This window comes from Cuculus canorus, chromosome 7 (genome assembly GCF_017976375.1).
Source record: "Cuculus canorus isolate bCucCan1 chromosome 7, bCucCan1.pri, whole genome shotgun sequence".
Classification (NCBI taxonomy): Eukaryota; Metazoa; Chordata; class Aves; order Cuculiformes; family Cuculidae; genus Cuculus; species Cuculus canorus.
The window spans coordinates 11,386,744-11,401,589 of NC_071407.1; the positions used below are offsets into that span (position 1 = coordinate 11,386,744).

General features: G+C 40.5%; 1 protein-coding gene across 5 annotated transcripts in view; it reads left to right on the forward strand.

Moving 5' to 3' along the window:
* The window catches only part of SORCS1 (sortilin related VPS10 domain containing receptor 1), a 371,394-nt gene that overhangs the window by 163,121 nt on the left and 193,427 nt on the right, over positions 1–14,846 (forward strand). For all 5 annotated transcript variants that reach the window (XM_054071880.1, XM_054071875.1, XM_054071876.1 and 2 more), the window contains one exon: positions 6,337–6,404. In XM_054071880.1, coding sequence (XP_053927855.1) covers positions 6,337–6,404 — 68 coding nt within the window. The remainder of the gene's footprint in view (positions 1–6,336; positions 6,405–14,846) is intronic.

Consider the following 14,846-nt stretch of genomic DNA (forward strand, 5'->3'; position numbering starts at 1 on the left):
CTGCAGTCTTGACTGAAACATGCAAACATACCTGCAAAGCATGGAAGTCTGAAACCATTGAAGCAGAGGTGCTGGTTTTACCTTTGTAAGCAAAGGCCTGTTGTGATTTTGAAATTAGCATTTGAATCCCATAGAACCAACCTTTCCGGCATAGTTTTAGGTCAATCTAGAGGTAACGTTCTAAAAACTGGAGCCCAAGAATTTATAGCGAACACCTTTAAAAATTTGTGTTCTTCTGTTTGAAAAACCTCTATCACTATGGAGCTATAAAAGTTGTTTGAATTTACTACCCTATTGTGCTGTGTGAAGTGGAAAGCATTTGTGGAGAGGACCTGGGTGGTGGTGAAAATACAGCTGAAATGTATCTGCTATGAGAGTGCTATTTGTATAAATGAGGTTGTGTTGGATTATCACAGACCGCTTTGCATAGTGAGTCTTTAATAATAATGATGAAACCTTGAACACAATAGTAGTTTCGCATCCTTGTTTAGCCTAGCTTGAATAAATGTGGCCATGTCTTAACATAGTGCTGAGATAGCGTTCCCAGGAGTAAATTTGCAATTGTCAGTGAGTAGTACGAAGTGTTACAGATCCCTAAGTTAGGGCACTATTAACTGTCTCGGGTGCTGTTTTCTGTGTAGCTGTGGCAGAAGACAGCTCAGTGTGGGCTTGCTTGCTTTCTGGGCACACATCATTAGCAGCTGATGAGTTACACGGCCACAGAGTGTAGCTTGTCGCTTCCTTCCCGATGTGTTACAAACCTGATCAGCAGCAGCGTGCAGACTTCCAGTCACAGCTTTCCTGCCAGTTAGTTCAGCGCTGTTTGGGGCTAAATATTTTTTTGGCAGGGGAGAAAAGTCAGGTTAAGGGTAATCCTTACCTTACATTTGGAACTGGGGCTGCAGTAAACGATGAGCTTTGGCTGATACTGTGTAGGAGCCTTGCTAGATGCATTTGTAAAGCAGTTGAAATCAAGACAAAGATTTAATCCAGTACCAAACCTGGGGCGGAAGTTCAAGGAAGGGTGTGGTGAGACAGCCTGGGCCAGTTATGAGCTAAGGTAGGTCTGGGAAAAACTTAGCCATGCTTTCTCTAGAATTTCTCCCAACACAGCGAAGAGCCCCCTCAGGCTTAAACTGGCAAATTCACAGTGGCTTGGCAGTCTTTTCTGCTTTTCTGTCCAGCCACCTGTTTCCATGTTGAAACCTATAGACAGGCATTTGCATTCCAAGTCTTAAAAAGCAACCACAGACCAGGAATGATTAAAAAAGTGCATTTTCCTTGAAAAACACAATGGTTCCAAGATGCAAATGCCCTGCCTTTTCTGGAATAGCCAATGCTTTTTGAGAGGGATATGCCAGGTTTAAGTGCCTCTTTTGTCAGTCTATCTTTTTGCAGGTGAGCGTGCTAACCCACCAAGCCTTCTGTCCATTTCTTGCCTGCTGGGGCTTTCCTACTTTCTTTAAGTAACTCAAACAAGACATTTTTAGGGCTGTACCTCATGGTTAGTGCACTCGCTGGGGATGTGGTAAATCCAGGATCAAATCTCTTTTGCTCCAAGCTATCAATGAAGAAGTAAAGTTTTCTCTCCTCTTTCATACCTGCTATGGCAGAACAACCCTCTTCAGCTGCTGATACTAATGAAGAAGAGACTTTCTGAAGCCTTGCACTTTTATGCAATCTGTATTCACTGCAGAGCTACCAAAAGACTGGATTTTTAGCTCCTTTTGATTGTCTCTCTAGTTTGCTTGTTCTTTTCTTCTTGCTCTTGTTAGCTTGCATTGATTGGTAAGTAGTAAAGAAAGGAGAAAACTACACAGTGCCAGAAAACAAAAGCGAAGGAAGAAATAAAAAAAGGTGAAACAATATTTTCCATTTCATTACTGTGTTGCTTCACAGCTCCTATTCTGACATTTAGAACAACATAATATGCATGTCTCTGTTCATTAGGTTCCACAGTATTACATAGTGACAGTCGGAGAGGAGGGGGGGAAAAAAGAAAAACAATCTTGAACACGAAGTAACCTTTGCAAGCTAAATAGCAAAGAAATGAGAGCAGCAAAGGAGAAATGTTTTTTCTGAAAAAGTAAATATAACCTAAATTATGGCCTCACCTAGGTTATTAAAATATCATTGTGAAGGGTTAAAGAGAATACTGAACTCTAGGGCAGAAAGAAGTAATTTTCTGCCCGATGACTTATTTGTTTTGCACATATATGTTTGAGCAGATCTGTTGCTAGGATTTGAACAACAATAAATGACACGAGGAGACTGATGAAACTAGAAATAGGCTTAAAGATATTGGGGGGGGTGATACAGGTGCACAAAAATGAGAAAGCCCTGATGTGTCTTCGAAATAGGATATCTGCATCAAGTTGAGATATCTAAGCTGTGACTCAACAAACTGGTGCATATATATGCTGCAGTGTGGTGTCTTAATACAAATATTAGCTTTTGGAAATGTTAAATATTAGGATTTTATCCTAAATTTACTAAGAAGCCAGGATATAGGAATATTATTTAGGGTTATAAATGTCGCTGGTCTGCAACTAACATGCATATTTGGATGGGCCCAGGGTGCCTCTGCAGAATGGTTGTTAGAGTTTGCTGTCAAAAAGTATGATGGCATGCAGCTGGGTTTTCTCCCACATCAACTGCAAGACAACTACTGCTCTGTAAGATTGTGTGGGTTTTCCTGGAATTTCTGGAGGAGTAAAAAAAGAAGAAAAGAGATGTTTCAGCTCTCTGAAAGTGAAATATTTTGATTCCTCATGTTGATGCTTTTAATTCTTTGCAATTTCATATTCTATTTGGGATATCAATTAATACGTTTTTCCTCAAGCGAGGAGATGAAAACTCCATTGAGATTTTTTTTTCATGGAAGTTTTGAGATTTCTGAAATTTCCTCAGTTGGAAAAAGTAAACATCTGAGTAATTTGTGAAAAATAATTCTCAGTCTATTTAGCACCAGTAATTACACATTGCTAATCTTAGTATTCAGTAAGATTAGCCTGGTTCTTATTCTTGGGGTTTACAGATGGGGAAAGTGATTCTTGATTCTTGTATGATCTTCCCTAAGATTACATCATCCAGTGTCGAACAATGGAGGGAAAACTCCACAGTTTTTCCTACTTACTCTTCCTAGTTTCTGTGCCTGCTGTCTTCAGATCTGCTTCTAAAACTACCAGATGTCAAGATATTCATTTGGGGAAATATTCATTAGTTGTTTACATCTCTGGGTCTTCTGGAAAGCAGAGGAGGAGAGGGCCAAAAGAAGACAAACAAGGCTTGGAAAAAGTTATAAGCAACTGTCTGGCTGCTTTGCAGATCCAAGGGAGGCTTGAAGCCGAGGGTGTGTGCAACTCCTGCATTGCTTGGAAGGTCTCCAGGCAGCTTTCCATGCAGGCTGGCACTGAACCTCATCGAGTTCACTGCTGCTTTTCATCAGGAAAGTAGTTATTCAGAAAGGCTTTATGTGCAAACCTCTTTATCTTCCTTTTCTTTTTTTTTTTAAATTTTTTTTTTACCCCCCTTAATTTTTATTTTTTTGTCAAGTAGGAGATTTATAGACCCATTCAGAGGGTGATGTGAGGGATAGCAGTGACATGGTTCTGTATCTGGAGCAAACAGCTGCCCTGCTATCACTGATAAGCATTCCTGGGAGGATGGAGATCGAAATGCAGCACTTGCAAAGCCCTAATTGGCGCGAGCCTTCGTGAAGCAAATGTGCCCACTGTGGCTCTGCCATCTGACACCGTGGCTGGCCCTTTGCAGATTGTCCACCTCTTCAAAGAGTAACATCCTGGCTTAACGGGATGTCACTGGTGGATGGTAGTAGGGTTGTCTGTTTTGGGGAATGAAGGGGATATCCATGCAGGGTGCTCTGGAGAGCAGAAGAGGGGTCATGGCTGTTGTGTGAACTGCCCTTCATCATCGTGGTTGCATGTTCTCTTATGGGTCCCAGGTCAGGGTAGGAGTCACCATGGGGCTATTTCAGAGGGATGTGAGACTTGGAAGGTTGAAGTCACTGTGAATTGGTCCCCAGTTGCCACAGTGCGTGTTGCTTGGGGATGTGATGAGATCCTGGGTTGGTGGTCAGGGCAGCTGGAGGGTTCTGGGGCAGCTCGCTGCTGTGGGGCAGGGCTGGCAGGAGAAAATGTCAAGGAGATGCTGAGGGACTTGGATCCAAGGACAGACTAAGGGTCACGATGGAGTTTGGGGGTGGGCCTGGCACTGTGAGGGACCTTAGGGAAGACTCCTAGTCTCTGCTTAGGGAACCTCAGGGTTCCTCTGCACCATGACCAAGCCCCATATACACCTCTGGGCATGGTGTGGTACAGTCTGGTGACCCCAGGGAGCAGAGCAGAGCAGGACAGGACTGTCCTGGACATTGGGCACCTCCCTTGGGATGCTTTTCCACAGTCTTCCATATTTCTCTGTGGAACTGTTTGTGTGGGGTGACTGAGGTACAGTGCTGGGGTGTCTTCCCCCTGCCTTGTCTTCTGCCTGAGGAGGTTTGGATTTAATAGCCTGAATTTGCAGCCAGTTATTTATGGGTAGCAGGATGAGGCTCTAATTTTGGACATAAAGCAGTAACTAGGCATAGCGGGAGATAAAAATGGGAGCAGATAATCAAGGATGCTGCTTTTCTCCTGGAGGATGTTTGGTGATGGTCAGCCCTGGTAAACCACTTTTTTTTCATGTGCCTCTCGTGTCTCCCTCATCAGCCACACATGACTTGTGTTCATGCAGATAGGAAATGCTTTGGGCAGCCTCTCTCTGTGATATGAGGGATGTAAGAGCTGTGCTGTAAAAAAAAAAAAGATGTTAGATGTGTGTGCTCTGTCCTCTATGCCTTAAACTACTGCAGTAATTACGCGCTCACTTATGTCCTCAGCTCCCATATAGCTGTGTTTTTTTCTGGTCTGTCTTACACGCTGAGTGTGTTGGAAGGAGGCAGTTCTTGGTGTGGCTGTTTTGGGGCTATCGGTGCGAAAGAGATCAGATGGCTTTTGCCCTCACAAATGGCAGTGATGAAGTCTGTTGCTCTGTCCTGGTGCGAGCAGCCACGTGGCTGTTCCTCTGCCACAATGGTGCCAACTTGCACAGAGCTTATAGGGACCGCATTTCCTCCAGTCATTTGCTTCTCTGCCGAACTGGTTGAAGTTGGCAATGTTATCAGAGGGCAGGGGGATGTTTATTTGTGAGCTTCATTTCTTAGGATCCCAGACTGAAAATAATAATGTAGAGGCATACAGATCAGGGGCTTTGTCAGATAAGTGGTGGTGTGCCTCTTTAATTTACTGTCTTTTTAATGAGATAGAGAGGAGGGTGAGATATACAGTGACCTGACAGGCAGAAATGCAAAATAAATTAGTAGCAATAGTAATGGCCTGGTAGTTTATGTCCAAAACGAGGTCTTGTTTAAGGACCCCATCATCTTGAAAGTCAGTATTTTTTTTTTATTTTTTTTTTTTTAAGATATTAACAAAAGAGTAGGCTGAAATGTTTTGCTGGAAATTCTTTTTGCTAAAATTGCTTTCCTCCCCCTGGTACAATAATTTTACTCTAGAGGTGTCTGTATTAACAGGAGGGAAAGGCTGTTTATCAAAAGAGCTAATAAAACTCCCAAACCTGGAAGCACTTTAATTGTGGCTAAATCTCAAATTTTGCTGAAGTCATAGAAGTGTTGTTGATTAGAGATATGTGGAGGTCCCTGGTTCAACCTTTTTACTCTAAGCAGGGATATCGCCAGCTATGGATTTGGTCAGCCATGGCTTTGTTTATCCAGGTCTTTAAACCTTCAAGGATGGAGGCTTTTCTGGTTAGCCTGTCCCAGCATTGAACTATTTTTTCTCATGGAGATTTTCTCCTAATGTCCAGTATGACTCTCCAAGGCCAAAACTGGTAATCATTTGCCATTGCTATATGATCTGGGTTATCTGTGCACTACAACTGTGAAAACTATCAGCAGTTTCACTGCTTGTGAAACAGAGCAGAAAGTAATCACTATTTCTGCTGCATACAGCAGGTACCTTGTATCCTGAAACATTACGTCCAGCATGTCAGCTTCTTCCCACTGCACTCTGCCTCCTGGGGTTAAGATACGAACTTGCTGGTGATACCACATAGAGGAGCTGAGCAAGAAAAGGTCTGATTGGCTCAACATATATCTCTGCAAATACTTCCCATGTCAGTTTAAGCAAATGTTTTTAACAATTCATTCAATTATGTTAAGGACCCATTGAAGGAAACTTAAGCCCTCCCTGGGGTCATTTCAGTTCTATGAGACAGTAATTGTTTGAGACTAACCATGATTTCTTCTTTTGCCTTCAGGTGATTCTAATTCTGACAAAGCTGTATGACTACAACCTGGGAAGCATCACAGAAAGCTCTCTTTGGAGGTAAGGAGATAAATTGAGTTAATAATTACCACCTTACTTAAATGGGAAGAGCCTGATACAATTCTTTTACTTAATTTAATTAGATTTTTTTTAAATGTGCTGGAAGGTTTGTAGCTAAACCTTCCTCTCTCTCACTTCGATTCTTTCATACCCAAGGACAAAGAGGCTGAAGTCTGATTGTCCTGTTTCAGCTAGATAACGTACTTCATGGATGTGCTATCATTTAATTTCGCCTTTCTCACCTTATTCAGAATGAAATTAACCAATTAGTTTATTTTTAGGAGAACTCGACAGCCTTCAGACCCTGTTTATAATGAAAGATCTTATGGCTGTCTACTGCCTAAAAGATCCTTATGAAATGTCAGTGCTACTAAGACGGTGCAATACCTGTGAGCGATTAGTCAATGTCTGTTCCGAACTGATAGTATTTGTACCAGATAATTGATTTCCACTTGTATGATGTTAACTACTAGACTGATTTATAGGGAATGCCTTGATAATTTCATGATTTCAAAGCATATTGTGCACTCTGTGAACCAAAGGAAAGTATTGGGCCATGATCTGTTTCTTAAGGCTGTTGTTTGGATTCACTGAGAAGACATGATGCCTGCTTTTATCTCTCTGAAAAGTGGATCTAAGGGGCATTTACTTCACGTGTCTCTAGTGGTACTTTTGTTCCATCTGTGAAACTTTGGTGGGGAGTATAGAGGTTTTGTATGCAGGTCATTGATGGAGGTGGATAGGATGCTGTCTTGATGCAAGAAAACCTCAGCTATTCGAAACTAAAACTGCTTAGAATGAACTTGTTGTGATAAACTTGTTGAGGAAAGATTTTTCATTTCCAAGGAAGGATTTTGGGTCAGAAGTAGAACAAATAACCTTTCTGTTCAAGGAACTGAGCTGGGTTTTAAGAGAATGCTGGAGGAGGGATTTCACATAGAGCTTATTCTGAACTCAGGCTAGTGCTTTATCCACTAGCCTGAAGAAATAAAACATACCAAAAAACACCCTCAAGCCCCTCAAAATAAAACCCCCGAAACCTAAAGTAACATAAAACTTCTAGGATTTGTTCTGAACAGCAACCAGAACACTCAAAAGTATTAGTATTTTGTGGGGTTGTATAAATGATTTCTCCTCCTCCTGTAAGGGCATAATCAGATCTTTCTATTTCATGTATGCTGCTGCTATGACTTGTGATAACAAGAAACTAATCCTATTTTCTCTGCTACCTATGTCTTTATTATGATGTGCACACCATAATAAAGGGCTTTTAAAGGCTGTGGCTTTGGTGATGTTAAAAGAGAAGGGACTATGGGATTGTCAGTGGAGGATGCACCAGATGCTGGAATTTGGGCAATATAGCATTTCTAGAGCTGGTGAGTACAGTGCACTTCTCTGGACTTCAGACAGTCCTAATGTCAGAACATGATTAACAGTATTGTAACAGCCTGATAGCCTGGTATTCTATTACTGAAAAAGCAGTCTAAGAAAGAATACATGAACAAGTTTAACATATTTTAACACTTCTTCCTAGCATTGCTGTAGAATTCATTTTTAGGATTGAAGTTTAGGGTCTTTTCTTAATCTAGTTTATGGTCTATCAGGATCTGAATAATTTATTTTTTTCTTGTTTTAGTATATACCAGGGGATTAATATCCCATGATCTAACTTCTCTAATATCTCTTGGAGTGTATTAAGAGTTTTGGTACCTGTGTCATTTTAGAGCAAGGAGTTCTGTAGATTATTTTAGGAACCACTTGCTTTACTTTGAAACTATTGGCTTCAGGTTCACTTGGCACACGTCACTTGTGAGGGCTTGTTTACAGCTGCATGGGCAACCATCCAGAATTCCTGGGCAAATGCTTTGGGCTGGGAAATGTTGAAAGAAAACCAGGATAGCTAAAATGAGCCTACTTATCTTTGCGGTCCTCCATTTTTCTTGATCAGCTCTTCAGTGCTTATTACTACTCAAGGTTGCCATTGTGCTTCATTGTCATTCCTCAGTCCTGTTGCCTTACATAAATCTCAGGTGATGGCATCATTCTCTGCCCTGAGTCTGGCTCTGCTGTTAGATCCCTTCTTGTCGTGCAGGCATACCTTCAGATCACTAATAAAAATCCCTGTGAAGATCCCAGGATAGATTCTCTGTTCTTAGTGTTGTGGATAGAAAGAACAGGATTGGCATCTTCTTATTTAATGCACCTAACAGATACATTGTTAGCTGTTGCTCCTCCTGGTTGCTTAAGTGACATGTTAATTTAAATCTCCCTGTATGTTTAAAAAGGATAGAAAACAGTAGAATTAAGAGAAGGAGAGAAACATATCTTGCACTTATATTTATTTCATGCCTCTAGGTTTGATACTGAGGAATGGAAGAAACCATAATCTCATGTCTGGTCTGATTTCTGATGTAGAGAGTTCTGTTTCTGAAGGATAGAGGAGAAAGGTAGTTCTGCAGATACCCACAGCTGGAGAGGAATCTCTGTTTTGAATACATGACAAAAAAAGACTCTCACCTCTGGTGCAGACTGTATTCTCCAAAGGTTGATGAATGATGAAGGGATGTTTAGGAGCATGTCACAGACATGAGTCATTTATGCTATGGCTGGTTATAAGTACATCTGTCATTTGAAGGTGTAGTTGAGTGATTTAAGTAGTCTTGTGACTGCTGGGACTGTAACCATCTATAACACAACTATGCCATCACCTACAAGATAGGAATCTGTCTTCATGAACACATTACTATCTGCTAAGATGGCACTTATTTTTCAGCCAGTTCAACTACAGCTGGCTGCTGGCTGCAGCACTAATGGATGGAGATCGCTCTTCTAAAACTACCGATGAATTAAGAGACCACTGGTGACAGACATGAAGGGATGTCTGTCAGTAAGAGAAAAGAGATGAGGGAAATCTATGCGATCTTCTCGACTGCTAAATCTCTGTGCTCACTGGGCTTTGGATGGCAAGTGAACTGCTACTTCTGTATGCGCTAAATGAGATTTTGCGTCAGACTGGGCCTTACTTTAATTATACTGTTATCCTCTGAACAGACTTATCCCATAGTTTTAGTTGAGGGCTTTTTGTTTACTTTTTGTTATTCTTTTTATAGAAGGGGAAGAAAACAGAGGAGAAAAGATTATCTGTCACTGAGCAATTAACCGAGTGTATTGGATTTATTTCTCTTCCTTTCCTAGGTATCTCTCAGATCACAAAGAGGATTAAACTGTGAGAGTTAGGAGACGATATTTTTTACCACTGGAGTAAGATAAGCTTATGTTTCCAATAAATAAAAATGTCAGAATAGTAACTATGGTATCCATGAGCTGCAGAGAGTGGTGGAGGGGGACTAATCTTTTTTCGGTTTGTGTAAATATCATGCTCTGGAGAGAGGTGCAGGACACTTTGTTTGTCAGCTTCTCGACTCCCTGAAGGAATGAGTACTGCCATCCACCTCTTTGCCTTCTTATAGTTCTGCTTTGGTAAGGATGAGTAATTTCATGGAATTTGCTGTAAAAGTAGCAATAATTAAACTTTTTAGACAGAAAGTAGAAAAATGTAGAGTTTGTTTGGTTTAAGAGCATTTATGTTCAAATAAAGATCTCTTGCTCTGTTAGTTCTGGAAGTTCTTCATGATAGTCCTATACTCCCACACTGTACCTGAACTCCCAGCTCCCCAGTTTAGGAGTGTCTTTCACTGCTCCTGGTGTGTGGGGTAAGGAAACTTTAGCACATGTGCCATAAAGGGAACCTTGGGGACTCTGAAAAATACCTAATGCTTATATAGATCTAGTTTTAATTTCCTAAATGTAAAGTGAGGGATGTTAATAGTTGTTTTCTTTTTGTTTTGTTTTTTTTTCCCTTGGAGAGCTTTGAATGGGTTTCGCTAACTGGCATCTGCTGTATGTCCTAACAGATGTCATAAGAAGATAAAAAATCTCATAACTCCTAGGCTCTATTTCTAGCTTTTTCATGGCCTTTTTGTTTTACTTTGAACTACTGTTTTAACTTCTCCATTGTTTCACTCATCCCTACCTTCCAACGCTACCACTGCACATCATCCTGCAACCCTGTCCAGTCAAGAAGGGAATTGTGTATGTAAGCCAGAGAAGAATCAGAACCCTCAGAGCATCTCTGCTTTTCAGTGTAGGAATAACCTTCACTTATTCTATGCAACAACTTGATTAAATCAGGAATTCACTGTCCTTGCCATGTTCTTATCCTCTTCTACTCTCAGCCACTGCTTCAGACAAGATATTGAGTTAAGGCAGACCAAGGTACTTGATACTAAGGTCTAAGTCCCACTGTGTTATGTCTGTATTTTGGGTAGTCCTGTAATCGCCATTATGCATGAGGGTGTTTTGGTGAAAATGCTTACAGTTGGAGATGGGTTTGCATTAGTATGTTAGGTAATGAAAAGGAGCAATGGAGCAACAGGAATGTGTTTTTTTCTCTTGCAGCTACTCTAAGGATAGAAGTCTTAGGACAAGAAGTAGGTGTTGATTGAGGATTGTGTCTGAATACAACCTTGCAGTATTTTCCAGGTGATCTCTGTTGGACATCTTTCTATCCCTTGAATCCTGTTGTTTGAAAAATCTTAGCTGTGAGTTGCTCCTAGTTATGTGGTTATAAATACTAGAGGTGCTTTGAAGCCTTAATGTAGATATGTTTCTCTGTGTAATTTTTTGGCTCCTTGCTATGCAAGAATGCCCTCTCTACAGATCAGAGCTATAGCCACCCATGTCACTTCAGTACTGAGAATGTGTTTGTGAAGATTATCTTCTTTAAACTATAGAGTTCTTGCAACAGGAGACTTGAAAGATTGTCAGTATTTACTTGCTTACTTTGAGGGGAATTATCAGGATATGTCTGTTCTTGTATTCACCATTCTCCTGCTCGTTTTATGCTGGTTCCTTACTTCTGTTTTGCAGATGGCCTGTTCTCAGCTTGCATTTATTTTCTACCTGCTGAGCCACATTAATAAGGTCATAACTTGTAGCTTAGTGACACAGTGAGCTCTGCGACATCAGATTCGGGTATTTTAGTTGAAGTATGCAAGAGAAGCAAATCCATGAGAGGAGCTGACAAAGTGTGGGGAAGAAAGTCTTATTAAGCACATTTTAACCAACAGTTTTGTGGGAAAGGGAAATTTTAAAAAGACTACTTGAAATGCTTTTATGTATAAATATGGTGCTTCAGTTGCTCAGTGTGCATAAGTCATTTTTCTTACCTAAATATCAGAGCATGATAAATGCTGCTACATTATCTCCTGTGGGCATTTAGTGAAATTCTATCGATGACATTTCCTTGTGTCTTTTATTTTAATTTTTTTCATTTTTTTCTTCTGCAAATATTGAACCACTGACTGCTCTGCATATAGATGGCAGAGGGCATCTGATGGGGAGGGAAGAATGAGTTTGCACACTCAGCTATTCGTGTAGGAAGCAGTATCTTTTTATGGCTTGATTGCAGTGGGAGATCTGCATGCACTTGAATCGGGCATACAACATGTATTTCGTGCACTGACTGAATATGGAGCCAGGTGTAGCCTTTCTCCTATGTGATGGGACACTATTCAGCCATCAGGGACCCCCTAGGGACCCAGCATTTTCTATAGCAATCAATTTTTTTACATGAGATGGCTCATTTTACCCTGATAACTAACAGTAATGAAAACTTCTAGCACAGTCAATTCCTCTATTTGCTTGCCAAGGTTTCCTGGGATCTTTTTGCCCACTATCAAAAAGAATTGCAACAAAGCTGGAGATGGGAGAAGAAAAAAACAGCCAATCAAACAGAAAATTCACCCAAAATAACTCCAAAAAACTTACCAAGGAAGCAAACCACAACAGCAGATGCTTAAATGGATCCTAGTTTAACAGGAAACTTAAATGTTACTGAATTTCACCACATTCTTCACCTTCTCGGGCCAGTATAACCCTTGCATTTTGTGACATACCGTGTGTTTGTTTAATCAATCTCAAATAAGTTCCACCTTGACGTAGCTTAAAGGATCATACCCTGATATTTTGAAGGATCATATTTGTTTGAGGATTTAGTGATGTGCTCATTTTTGCCTGGTCTGCGTGGATAAAATATTCAGCACTGATGACAATGCAAATTTATTAAGCATATTTAAAATGTTTTCTGTTGCAGCCAGTCATGAAATGTAGGAGCATTATCAAGTAAATCAAAAAGAACCTCAATCTATTTTCTGCATGAACAAGCATGTAAATCAACAGAATGAATATTAATGCTGACATATGTTATCAATATACTATAAATAACAGATGCACAGTGTTCATACCACTTTATAGACATACAGTGTTTAAATAAAGCTTGTCATTCTTGTTCTGCAAATTAGAAGATGAACTTGCACATCTTTTTCCAAGACTGTACCTGTTTGTGCAAATGATAGTGGTAAAACATAGCAGAATTATCTCTGGTTCCAGTCTACAGGGTTCATCTGTCTGTTGTGGCTGTGTAATAACTTCAGACAAGCTAGACTGGAGCTGGTATGCAATAGGAAAGGCAAACAACACGGTAGTTACCAGTTCATAAACAGAAAGTGAAACACCATTTATGTTCTGGTATTTCCATCCCTTTTATATCTATGCAGTCACTCGTCATTTTGCAAAGCTGGGTAAAATTACACTTACCTTTTAAGAGGGATATATCCTTTACTAATCACAAAAACAAAAGAATGTATTTAGGGCTGAGCGTTGGTAAGCAAAAACTGTTCCAGTTGAGTGAGTTATACCAGCTTGAGATCTGAACTCTAAGGTCTTCAGATACAGGTCCCAAATATTTCTGCTTCTGCATCTTGGGAATTACCCAGGCAAATATTCAAAGTTTGTTGTTACTACTGAGAGAGACAGACGTTTCAATAGATGTCTTATGAAGGATTTAGTAAAACATCTGGAAACTGTGCTGTAAAAATGCATATTTAAATATATATCAGTGGTACGTTTGTTGTGCAGCATAAACTGACTACTGTTTGCACCAAAATATAGCAACTTGCTTGTGAATGTCCTTTTTTTTTTTTTTCTGAGCTCTTTAACATGCCAAATAATAACAGGATAAATTGGAAAAGGAGAAATAAAGCCCACAATTAATCGACTGGTGTCTTCAGTAATGATAGCAAATACAGCTCTTAAGTGAGATTGTGCCAGCGGCTCATGCTCCTCAGAGCACAACATAGTTCTCAGCAGCAGGCTTTTCTTTGTGCTGTCAGAGGCTTAGTGAGCAGGGAAACAAAAAGTAGGACGTCAGTGCATGAGCTGTTCATTAGGAAGGCCCAGTGACACTGGGTGAGACTCCAGATCTGTGTGAGTGTACTAGTGTAGTTAGTGAATACTGTGCTTTGCAGGGAGTTTAAGCAATTAGGGCAAGGAAGGCTCATTTTGCCTCTTGTCATTAGGATGTACTGTTGAGGGCCTGTGTATCCTCAGTGCTGAGAAGGTTTGTGCTTGCACGACAGGGACAGCTTGAAGGAGACTCGATTCCTGGTGAGCAGGGAATTAATTTACAGCTCGACTTCCCCTTATGAAGGATTGAAGGAGACGTGGGGATTCAGGAACTTTTCTATCCTGGCTGGCATCCGGCCCCTGCTATTGCACCGAGCCATTTCACTGGTGAAATGCATTAAGTAGTGGATGAAGACGTGTCCTGTCAGTTATGAACATCAATTGTAATGCACTCTAAACTATACAGTGCTTTGCCAATGGAAAGTAAAAAGCCTTCTTTCTTTTCCATTATTTCCCCCTACCTCCCAAATGAGTTTCTTCTATAAGAAAGTTGCATTAATTTCCCTAGTATGCATTTTACTGTGTGCTGTGTCGTTGCATGTGGAGATAAGACCTCTCTTCAATGGTCTTGCAATCTAAATAGGTAGTCTACATGTGAGCGATGCTGAGATGATAAGTAACAGAAGTTGAGAGATGCCACATGTATCATGTATTAAATGACTTAAGGAGAGAGGGACTGATATCCAATCTTCCCCAAGGCAAAATTCTTGCAGAAAGGCAGTAGTGTTCATTCTACTAACATGCTTTTTTCTACTGTATTTCCAGACTCCATACATATCTGTGTGTGTTCCCCTTCATTTCCTTGTTTGTCCTTCAAGCCTGAGCTTCTGGAGTCAGGTGACTGCTCATAGTCTCAGCTTTTCAGTGATGGGAGAAGGACCCTCTTCCTGGCTTTCACGTGGTGAAGAAAAAATTGAATGGCTCCAAATGCTGTACAGATGGGAAAGATGAAACATAAGGTTCATCAGACTTGGTTCCTGAGAAATTTTTTCTTCATTGCTTAAAATATCTTGACTGGGAAGACAAATCAGGATAGCATGGAAAAGGAATCAGAATGTGGCAGATTCCTCCGAGACTTGGACACATAGATACTGCTTTGTCATGCCAAAGGCTGAAAGTTTGGATCACAGTTCTGAT